Source organism: Cherax quadricarinatus, chromosome 17 (assembly GCF_038502225.1).
Source record: "Cherax quadricarinatus isolate ZL_2023a chromosome 17, ASM3850222v1, whole genome shotgun sequence".
Classification (NCBI taxonomy): domain Eukaryota; kingdom Metazoa; phylum Arthropoda; class Malacostraca; order Decapoda; family Parastacidae; genus Cherax; species Cherax quadricarinatus.
The window spans coordinates 23,953,216-23,965,715 of record NC_091308.1 but is presented as its reverse complement, the minus strand read 5'-3'; the positions used below and the strand labels follow the sequence as shown (position 1 = coordinate 23,965,715).

The 12,500-nt window shown below is 38.3% G+C and overlaps 1 protein-coding gene across 1 annotated transcript in view; it reads left to right on the top strand.

Moving 5' to 3' along the window:
- plx (PTB_TBC1D1_like and TBC domain-containing protein plx) overlaps positions 1–12,500 on the top strand; it is a gene marked incomplete in the record, with an annotated part of 401,111 nt that overhangs the window by 67,949 nt on the left and 320,662 nt on the right. Inside the window, 1 exon segment of the mRNA XM_070085876.1 lies at positions 3,019–3,300. Coding sequence (XP_069941977.1) covers positions 3,019–3,300 — 282 coding nt within the window.

The following is a 12,500-nucleotide window of genomic DNA, read 5'->3' as shown; positions in this document are numbered from 1 at the left end:
TTGCCTGAGACTAAGTAATATTCTAGAATGGGGAATTGTGTTAAAGGCTGAGGGCCTGAACCTACTCAGAAGAGAGTGTATGAACCTACTGCTTGTCACTGATCAGTAACTCTCATGTCAGGTTGGTCACGTGACAGAAGCTTTGACTCCAGCCGGCAGCATAACTAGCGGCCGGTCTTTTAACTAGTGATTCCATCATCTTTCCCTATTTCTATACATACATAAATATTAACATTAACATATACATAATAAAATAAAAGAGCAATATCCTAGTATGATACATGAGGTCAGATAATCATATAAAGTCGGAAATCTTTACTGTAGCTACAAGTGAAGAAGTCCACTATATTATAATAAGTGAAACCTTGTAACTGGGATCTACTCAAATAAAAAATGTTGGGCATAACCCGTAACAGAGATAGACAGAGATAGAGAGAGACAGAGATATAGACATACAGACAGAGACAGCCGAAGTCAGTCACTCAGCTAGCCAGCCTGCCGAATACGTATTATACATGTTCCAGAATCGTTTCTCTTTACTTAGGGCATAGGTTATATGACATTCTGGCAGGATGACACTACCACTGGTATCAGAAATGAAAGGATGTTGCACAAATATTACACATGGGTTATTATCGAGATTATTGATATTTCCACAACCACTTGTGGCCACATCCATCACTTTCCTCTTGAAAGGGGAGTGTTAATATGACATGACATCATTGAATCCCTGGTGTTTGCCATAGCTGGTGCTCAATTGAACTGGCATTCCCGCAAGGTCCTAAGTGGTCCCAGATTTTTTTAATACTGCGCACACCGAGTGTTCAGACCCATTCTATGCTGACCAGGCATCTCAGGCCAATCGTGCCTAATTTGGAGGCAGGAAAAATAAAATGATGATCTACGTTTGGAGCGATAGCTGTACTAACGTAGATCTGCGTTTGGACAGTTTAAGGATTAAAGTGCTAAGCATTCCCAACAAATATTTGATGCTTTCCTAACAATACATTATCATTACATTTGGTTATTTGTGGATGTTACATCTGGTCATGATGTATTTTTGAAGCTCAGCCAAATACACAGAATTTTGGGCAGAAAGCTAAAATAGTTTTATTATAATAATACTGTAATAATAACAGTATTTGTATTAATAATACAATAGAAAAATATTTTAGTTGTAGCGTTTTGAGAAAAATTACCCTTCTCTGATCATCAGGAAATCAATTGTGTGATCACTTACCTTCACAAACACACACAGTTATACATTTAATGCCAGCCTTTTTTGCACTTACAATACTACACAACCCTTCTTGCATTTGTATGACACAGACTCATAGCAGGTGTGGACTGCCTTTAGTAATCTCACCCAATATGGATTGTACTGCCCCTCATCATTCTTGGTCCAGCTCCAGCTGGGTGAGGAAAATGGTCATAGGAGATGGTAAATATTGCAGGGTTGAATCAGCTATCTTACCTATGGTGCTGGGATCCTATATGACCATCCTCCCATCTTGGCAGCTTCTTTCTCCAAATATAGGGTTATGTACAATGGCCTGCCTCACTGTCAGTGTCAGGGTCACAGAGTTTAGTTGGAGGAGCATCAGTATCATCTTCAAATGCCATAACTTAGTGAGAGGAGCACCAGTGTCATCTCCAAATGGCATCAGTGTCTCATGTGACAGCATGTCGGTAAACTGTGTGAGGAGTCTGTTGAGTCATGTAACATGAACCCTGGTGTCATGTTTGACTCCTTGTTTCTCTGTTCAAGACCTAGAAAGCTGGGCGAGATAAACCAATCTGAACACTGGTGCTGTTTCCTCTTCTATCCTTCCTTCCTCAGTGTGGAGGGCTAGACTCATCAAAAACAGCTTCTGATACTTCTGTTGATCTTACAAAGTGTCTAGCTAGCTCTCAGTCCCATTTCTTTCATCAACTTCCTCTAGAACTTCCATTAGCTAATTATTCCTTCAGCTTTAATAATATGAGCTACTTATTTATTCTTTATATTAAATGACATTATAGGTAGTAGGTTGGTAGACAGCAACCGCCCAGGGAGGTACTACTGTCCTGCCAAGTGAGTGTGAAACGAAAGCTTGCAATTGTTTTACATGATGGTATGATTGCTGGTGTCTTTTGTCTGTCTCATAAATATGCAAGAATACACGTACGTCTTGCTACTTCTACTTACACTTAAGTCACACTACACATATGTGTACAAGCATATATATATATATATACACACCCCTCTGGGTTTTCTGCTATTTTCTTTCTAGCTCTTGTTCTTGTTTATTTCCTCTTATCTCCATGGGGAAGTAGAACAGAATTCTTCCTCCATAAGCCATGCTTGTTGTAATTGGCGACTAAAATGCTGGGAGTAAGGGGCTAGTAACCCCTTCTCCTGCATATATTACTAAATGTACAAGGAGAAACTTTCGTTTCTCCTTTTGGGCCACCCCGCCTCTGTGGGATACGGCCGGTGTGTTGAAAGAAAGATAGGTAGTAGGTTGGTAGACAGCAACTGCCCAGGGAGATACTACTGTCCTGCCAAGTGAGTGTAAAACGGAAACCTGTAATTGTTTTACATGATGGTAGGATTGCTGGTGTCCTTTTTTCTGTCTCATAAACGTGCAAGATTTCAGGTACGTCTTGCTACTTCTACTTACACTTAGGTCACACTACACATACATATACAAGCATATATATAAACACCCCTCTGGGTTTTCTGCTATTTTCTTTCTAGTTCTTGTTCTTGTTTATTTCCTCTTATCTCCATGGGGAAGTGGAACAGAATTCTTCCTCCGTTGTAAGAGGAGACTAAAATGCTGGGGGCAAGGGGCTAGTAACCCCTTCTCTTGTATAAATTACTAGGTTTAAAAAGCGAAACTTTCGTTTTTCTTTTTGGGCCACACTGCCTTGGTGGGCTGCGGCCGGTTTGTTGAAAAAAAAAAAAATTAAATGACATTTCTCAACATGTTTTGTTTGCAACATAAATAACTTTTGATTCTCACATTTTTTCAGGTTACTGTTGAAATAAATAGAGGAAATGTTACAATTCGGGAAGTGTCTTCAGGTTTAGTGATAATAAGTCACATGGTTAAGCAAATTCATAAATGTGTTATGGAACAAGCTGATCATACTTGCTTCTTGTATACTCTTAAACCTATTGATAAGGAACATGGACCAATATTTGGTGCACTGGGTTATGTAGCTGCAGCAGATCCTTCACAGCTTATTCCTGCCAATGTTCCTGTTGATCAGAATTACCAGTGCCATCTTCTGCAAGCTTGTAGTGAACAACAGGTAAGCTCCTCAACTTTAATAACAACTGGTAACCATTTACAAGTTAAACTTTTCATTAGGTGCCTGTATGGATATATCTTTGGTTTTGTCACATTGCAGTATTTAATTCTAATCTATTAACCCTTTGAGGGCCCGTGCTGTTGTTTTACAGCTTTGAAGCCAGGGTTTGTTCCGTAGTTCTACATGATGAGCTCAGCTCACTCAGATAAGCTTAGATACGAGAGAATGGGTCTGTGTGGTAAGTGTGCACCATAGAAAAAATATCCTGCAGCATACAGTGCATAATGAGAAAAAAACTGCGACCGTGTACTTACAGTAGGGACCTGCTTTTCGGCGTTTCATTTTACGGCATTCCGCTAATATGGCGATCTCAAATTATGACCAAAACTTTCTATACAGCAAGTGGTATTTCAAATACGGCGCAGGCCACCCGGTTTGTTTACGTTCTCCATGTGCACATTTGTCTATTATGTAATAATCACTCTTGGGCACATTTCATGTCTAATTTTACGTCAATATAGACATTTTCATTAATCCATCTATGGTATTTTCTTCAAAATTATATAAGAAACACATTACATAGCATATAAACATGCTGTTTATATGCTATGGAGGTGTGCTTGCCGGGTGGAGGGGAAACATTACGTAATACTAATAATAATCACTCTTGGACACATTAAATGTCTTATTTTACGTTAATATAGACATTTTCATTAATGCATCTAATATATTTTCTTCAAAATTATATAAGAAACATTTTACATAACATAAAAATTTATGTTTATATACTGTGGAGGTGTGGTAGCTGAGTGGAGGGAAAACATTACGTCACTCCCCTTAATACATAACGCTTTTGTTTGCAATTCTCGGCATGAATTATTCATTACTTCTCCCTTTGTTTATGATGGCATCTAAAGGTAGTTGTTAGAAACGATTAAAGTCAGTGAACATGGTATGTCGATGGTAATAATATGGCTCTGGGCCATATTATTACCATGTAGCTATGTAGTCCAGGCGGACTACATACCTACATTATTATTATAACTGATAATTATACGTATGTGTACCTGTACCTAAGTAAACTTACACACTGTGCTGGGATGCAGGTAAACATTAAAATCACTAGGAGTGTCTTGTTAGTCTTGAAGACACCATATTAATAATGATAATAATAATAATCACTCTGAGGAGCATTAACCCCTTGACTGTCGCAACCCCCAATCCTGAGGTGTCTCCTGGTGTCGCAAAATTTAAAAAAAAAAAAAATTTATTTTTTCTTATGAAATGATAGAGAATCTTTTCCCGATTGTAATGACACCAAAAAAACGAAATTTGATGGAAAACTGACCAAATTATGCTCTCGCGAAGTTTTCGACCTCGGTGATATTTACAAATCGGCGATTTCGCCCACTTCGAGCCCTATTTTCGGCTAATTTCGTTGTTCCAGTCCGCCAAACTCATAGCTATTTCTTTAGAACTCCATTTTTTCTATCGATTGAGTACAAGAAACTGCCCATTTACTGATTTCAACTACCCAATAATGTGGTCAGAAATTTGCAATTTGGCCAATTTCACAAAAATAAAAATATATGACAATTTCAAAATAAGGTCTAGAATGAACAATGCAGACATTCCTGGCTCTAAAATAACATTTTCTTTGTTCATCAGTCATGTCTCCAGGCCCCTCTGATATTACTCTTGCTTTCTATTTTGAATTTTTATTCAAACAAAAAATAGAAGACTTACTATTATGCAGACTACTGCAATACTGTAATAATTGTATAAATAACATCAACCCATTCATGACTGCATATTAGAATGGCTAGTTGGACATTTATTTGACAATGACATCATTTGTTTACTTTTGAACATTGGCAAAAATCAAACATTTCCCCTACTTTGAGCTCCATTTCCAGGTTTTTTTATAGTAAAATCAGTCAAAATCACCTCTATTTCTATAATATGTTTTCCATTCTATCAAATGAGACCAAGAAAACGAGAATACAACCATAAATACTATACGAAAATAGACCACAAAGTCGGCATTTTAATTAAAAAAACGGTTGGAGTTTTTTTTTTCTCATTATGCACTGTGTGCTCCAGGATTTTTTTTATATGGTGCACACTGACCACACAGACCCATTCTCTCACATGTGGGCCTACCAGCTTTCTCCTGCTTGATTTGAAGCCGCTAGAATTTATGAGTATGTATACGTCAAACACGGTATCTCGTAAGACGTATATATACGGCCACGACAGTCAAAGGGTTAAATAGCGTATAAAACGTTAATATAGACATTTGCTTAATCCATCTAAATACACCCCACAGTAGAATAAATTAACATAAATATGAGATGTGGTAGCCAGGCTACTTGTAGGACTTGTGGTAGCCAGGCAACTTGTAGGACTTGTGGTAGCCAGGCAACTTGTAGGACTTGTGGTAGCCAGGTAACTTGTAGGACTTGTGGTAGCCAGGCAACTTGTAGGACTTGTGGTAGTCAGGCAACTTGTAGGACTTGTGGTAGCCAGGCAGCTTGTAGGACTTATGGTAGCCAGGCAACTTGTAGGACTTGTGATGAAAACCAGATGTGTTCATCTGGTTTGTTCATGTTATGTGTAGGTGGGGTGGTGAGGGCTGCCCTTCCTGGCTACCCATACTTCCCAACCTGACTTCATACAAATAAAACTCACCTCTCACCCTACATTAACCCTTTGAGGGTTTCGGCCGTACTAGTACGGCTTACGACCCAGGGTTTTTGACGTACTAGTACGCCTAAATTCTAGCGCCCTCAAATCTAGTGGGAGAAAGGTGGTAGGTCTACATATGAAAGAATGAGTCAATATGGTCAGTGTGCACAGTATAAAAAAAATCCTGCAGCACTCAGTGCATAATGAGAAAAAGAAACTTTGACCGTTTTTTTGGAATAAAACAGCGACTTTGCACTGTATTTTCGTATGGTATTTATTGTTGTATTCTAGTTTTCTTGGTCTCATTTTATAGAATGGAAGACATATTACAGAAATTGAGATGATTTTGATTGGTTTTACAATGAAAAGTACCTTAAAATTGAGCTCAAAGTAGCAGAAATGTTTGATTTTTACCAAAGTTCAAAAGTAAACAAATCATGCCAAGCGTCCAATGCACGTCAACTGGTGAGTCTAATATTCTTTTGCAAGTGTGCCAATATTATTTATACCAATTTTTACACTAATGAAGTAGTCTGCATAACAGTAAATCTTCTATTTTTTGTGAGAATAAAAATTCAAAGTGGAAAGCAAAAGAATGTAAGAGGGGCCTTGAGACGTGACTAATGAACAGAGGAAATGTCATTTTAGTGCCAGGAATGTCTTTCTTGTTTATTCTGGACCCTATTCGGAAATTGGCATCTTTTGAAATTTTTGTGAAATTGGCAAAATTACTATATTCTGACCACTGTACTCGATAGTTGAAATTGGTAAATGGGTGGTTTCTTGCACTCATTCGATAGAGAAAATGGAGTTCTAGCAAAAAATTCATGTTTTTTGTCGACTAGTACAGTGGAATTAGCCGAAAATGGGGCTCAAAATGGGCAAAATCGCCGCTGCGTAAACATCGCCTAGACCGCTAACTTCGCGAGAGCATAATTCCGTAAGTTTTCCATCAAATTTCATACCTTTGGTGTCATTATGATCGGGATAAGATTCTCTATCTTTTCATCGGATTTTTTTTTTTTTTAAATTTGGCCGACCCTGAGAACGAGTCTCGGAGAGGGCCTGTATACCCTCAAAGGGTTAAGGCTACAAATATTTTAAGGTAATTAATGAGTGTACTATATACGAATTTTATCGCTCTAGGGAGCTTAATGTCCTAGTACGTGTATGTGGCCATTCAGGATGTCATACCTCCCACATGACTTTCTACTAATAAATACTTTTCACCTCTCACCCTACATTAAGACCATTAAGAGTACAAATATTTTAAGGTAAGTAATGCGTGTACTGTATATGCATTTTATCGCTCTAAGGAGCTTTAAGCATCATAGTATAGTATGCGTGGGTGGGGTGGCCAGGAGGGCTACCACACCTGACTTCTTAGAGTAAATACTACTCACCTTTTGTCCTACATTAAGACTACAAATATTTTGAGGTAAATTATGAGTGTACTGTGTGTGTATTTTACTTTTTAATGCCTAGTTCTATTGTTAACTTAATATATGTTAGTGTAAACTTGTTATCTGATGTTTATATGCATTTATAAATGGAAAAAATGGAGTTCTGCTTTCCAGCGAAGTCTGGTTTCCGGCAGTAGCCTGGAACCTAACCTGCCGAATAAGTGGGGCTCTACTGTATTTGGTTTAAAACGGTGACATTTTTGGTGTATTTTATTATGGTTTTTATGGTTGTATTTGCAGTTTCTTGGTCTTATTTGATAGAATGGAAGATATATTACAGAAATAGAGATTATTTTGATTGATTTTAGGATAGAAAATAGCTTGAAATTGAGCTTAAAGTAGTGGAAATGTTCGATTTTTGCTGATGGTCAAGAGTAAATAAATCATATCAAGCATCCAATACACATCAACTAGTGGACCTAATCTGTGTTCGTAAGAACATAAGAACATAAGAAAGGAGGAACACTGCAGGAGGCCTGTTGGCCCATACTAGGCAAGTCCTTTACAATTCATCCTACTAACAAAACATTTGCCCAACCCAATTTTCAATGCCACCCAAGAAATAAGCTCTGATGTGCAAGTCCCACTCAAATCCAACCCCTCCCACTCAGGTACTTATCCAACCTAAATTTGAAACTACCCAAAGTCCCAGCCTCAATAACCCAACTAGGTAGACTGTTCCACTCATCAACTACCCTATTTCCAAACCAATACTTTCCTATGTCCTTTCTAAATCTAAACTTATCTAATTTAAATCCATTACTGCGGGTTCTCACTTGGAGAGACATCCTCAAGACCTTATTAATATCCCCTTTATTAATACCTATCTTCCACTTATACACTTCGATCAGGTCTCCCCTCATTCTTCGTCTAACAAGTGAATGTAACTTAAGAGTCTTCAATCTTTCTTCATAAGGAAGATTTCTAATGCTATGTATTAATTTAGTCATCCTACGCTGAATGTTTTCTAACGAATTTATGTCCATTCTGTAATATGGAGACCAGAACTGAGCTGCATAATCTAGGTGAGGCCTTACTAATGATGTATAAAGCTGCAGTATGACCTCTGGACTTCTGTTGCTAACACTTCTTGATATAAATCCCAGTAATCTATTTGCCTTATTACGTACGCTTAGGCATTGCTGTCTTGGTTTAAGGTTGCTGCTCACCATAACCCCCAAGTCCTTTTCGCAATCTGTATGGCTAAGTTCTACATCATTTAACTTATAAGTACTGGGGTTATGGGCACTCCCAAGCTTCAGAACCTTGCATTTATCTACATTGAACTGCATCTGCCACTTTTCTGACCAAGAATAGAGTTTGTTTAAATCCTCCTGAAGTTCCATAACATCTACGTTTGAATCTATTATACTACCTATCTTTGTGTTATCGGCGAATTTGCTCATATCACTAGTAATTCCCTCATCAAGATCATTGATATATATTATAAACAACAACGGGCCCAAGACTGATCCCTGTGGAATGCCACTTGTTACGGATCCCCACTCGGATTTAACCCCATTTATGGACACACTCTGCTTCCTGTCAGTGAGCCATGACTCGATCCACGAGAGCACTTTTCCCCCAATGCCATGAGCTGCCACTTTCTTTAACAGTCTATGGTGTGGAACTCTATCAAAAGCCTTACTAAAATCTAAGTAAATAATATAAAATTCTTTATCGTGGTCAACAACCTCAAAAGCTTTACTGAAGAAAGTTAATAAATTAGTTAGACAAGACCGGCCTCTTGTGAATCCATGCTGAGTATCATTAATCAAGCTATGCTTATCGAGATGGCTTCTTATAATCTCAGCTATAATTGACTCTAGTAATTTGCCTACAATTGAGGTCAGGCTTATTGGGCGGTAATTTGACGGTAACGACTTGTCCCCTGTTTTAAAAATAGGAATTACATTAGCCATCTTCCACATATCAGACACTACACCTGTTTGAAGAGATAAATTAAAAATATTAGTTAATGGTTCACAGAGTTAAATTTTGCATTCCTTAAGAACCCTTGAAAAAACCTCATCAGGACCCGGCGACTTATTTTGCTTCAGTCTGTCTATCTGCTTCACAACCATTTCACTAGTGACTGTGATGTTACATAATCTATCTTCTTCTAGCCCACTATAAAAATTAATTACTGGAATATTGTTAGTGTCTTCCTGTGTAAAAACTGAGAGAAAATAATTATTAAAAATCGAGCACATTTCATTCTCTTTGTCAGTAAGGTGCCCATAGTTATTTTTAAGGGGACCTATCTTATCTCCAACTTTTGTTCTATAGACCTGGAAAAAACTTTTTGGTTAGTTTTAGAATCCCTAGCAACTTCAATTTCATAGTCCCTTTTAGCTTTTCTTATCCCCTTTTTAATGTCCCTCTTAATGTCAATATACTGATTCATAAGATGACCCTCACCTCTTTTGATATGCCTATAAATTCCTTTCTTATGCCCTAGTAGATATTTGAGCCTATTATTCATCCATTTTGGGTCATTTCTATTTGATCTAATTTCTTTATATGGGATAAACGTTCTTTGAGCAGCATGTATAGTGTTCAGAAAACTGTCATATTGATAGCTCACTTCGTTACCCCAGTCAACAGATGATAAGTGTTCTCTAAGCCCATTGTAATCTGCTAAGCGAAAATCTGGGACTGTTACTGAGTTATCGCTACTATCGTACTTCCATTCAATGCTAAATGTAATTGATTTGTGGTCGCTAGCACCCAGTTCCTCTGAAATTTCTAAATTATTAACAAGGGATTCATTGTTTGCCATAACTAAGTCAAGCAGGTTATTTCCCCTTGTAGGTTCTGTCACAAACTGCTTCAAAAAACAATCCTGAACTACTTCTAAGAAGTCGTATGATTCTAAATTCCCAGTCAAGAAATTCCAATCAATATGACTAAAGTTAAAGTCTCCTAGAATTACTACATTATCCTGCCTTGTGACCTTAACAGTTTCCTCCCATAGTAGTCTCCCTTGGTCCCTATCTAAGTTTGGGGGACGGTATATCACTCCTAAAATCAGTTTTTCATGCCCCTCTGAAAATTCTATCCAAACAGATTCTGTATGTGTTACTTCAGACTTAATACCCATTTTTATGCAACAGTTCAAGTGATCTCGGACATACAATGCCACCCCACCCCCCTTCCCGATACTTCTATCTACTTGGAACAATTTAAAACCCTGAATATGACATTCTGCAGGCATGTCCCGACTTTTTGAATTAAACCACGTCTCAGTTAAGGCAAATACATCAATGTTACCTGCACTAGCAACTAATCTCAACTTGTCCATCTTATTCCTAGCACTACGGCAATTAGCATAATAAACATTAAAAGACTCTCCTTTCTCTTTACCCTTCCTGCTCATTTCTGTTTTTCTACTAAACCTATTACTGTCCTTATCACCCAAAGTCCCTGGCTTTTCAATATCTACCTCGTTCTACTTATTACTAGTTCCCCTAGAACTTGTAATATTACTACACAGGGACTTCACTGTTTTCCTGCCAAAACCCATACCACTAACTATTCCTAGTTTAAAAAGAGGAAACTCCTATTTCCCAAAATCCCAGACTCAGATGTGAGCATTGGTGATGATAATGATAGTGATTATGAACTACAAGCTCTTCAAACTTGTTCCAAGAATGGAGGAGGAGGAGGAGGAGGAGGCAGAGGAGGAGGAGGCAAGAGGAGGAGGAGGCAAGAGGAGGAGGAGGCAAGAGGAGGAGGAGGCAAGAGGAGGAGGAGGCAAGAGGAGGAGGAGGCAAGAGGAGGAGGAGGCAGAGGAGGAGGAGGAGGAGGAGGAGGAGGAGGAGGAGGAGGAGGAGGAGGAGGAGGAGGAGGAGGAGGAGGAGGAGGAGGAAGAAGAAGAGGAGGAGGAGGAGGAGGAGGAAGAAGAAGAGGAGGAGGAAGAGGAGGAGGAGGAAGAAGAAGAATACGTAATGATAACAATAATACATAATAATAATACATAATAATAATAATAATACATAATAATAATAATAATAATAATAATAATAATAATAATAATAATAATAATAATAATAATAGGTAATAATAATAATATGTAATACTAGGTAGTAGGTTGGTAGACAGCAACCGCCCAGGGAGGTACTACCGTCCTGCCAAGTGAGTGTAAAACGAAAGCCTGTAATTGTTTTACATGATGGTAGGATTGCTGGTGTCCTTTTTTCTGTCTCATGCACATGCAAGATTTCAGGTATGTCTTGCTACTTCTACTTACACTTAGGTCACACTACACATACATGTACAAGCACATATATACACGCCCCTCTGGGTTTTCTTCTATTTTCTTTCTAGTTCTTATTCTTGTTTATTTCCTCTTATCTCCATGGGGAAGTGGAACAGAATTCTTCCTCCGTAAGCCATGCGTGTTGTAAGAGGCGACTAAAATGCCGGGAGCAAGGGGCTAGTAACCTCTTCTCCTGTATATATTACTAAATGTAAAAGGAGAAACTTTCGTTTTTCCTTTTGGGCCACCCCGCCTCGGTGGGATACGGCCGGTGTGTTGAAAGAAAGAATAATATGTAATAATAAATGTTCACCCATGACAGTAACAAGATAAGGGGAGATAACATCTGATAAGTGCTGACGTTTGATGAGGGTAAATGAGGGTAGAGCTGATGCCAAAAGATGAGATGAACATCGCCCTCCCTTTGTTTTTGCTGGTATACTAACATTCCTGTCTGTCTATTTGCCTGTCTGTCAAGCTCCCTGTCTATCCGTCTAGCTCTCTGTCTCAGAGAGCCACAAGACTGTGTCATCATTTTTACTCACATCTTCAAGCAGAGTATAGCACTTTGTCTGGATTTCTTGGGTTATCCTAGGTAATTTATACTATGTATACTTGTATTTATGTGTACCTGTGAGACAGAGATAGATAGACAGATAGAAAGAGAGAGACAGATTGAAAGAGATAGAATGAGGGAGAAAGATAAAACACCATTGTGTATGACACCATGTTTCAGAGTTCCACAAGCTGCAGAACTAATAGGAATATGTTCAGTGACTGTATATTGG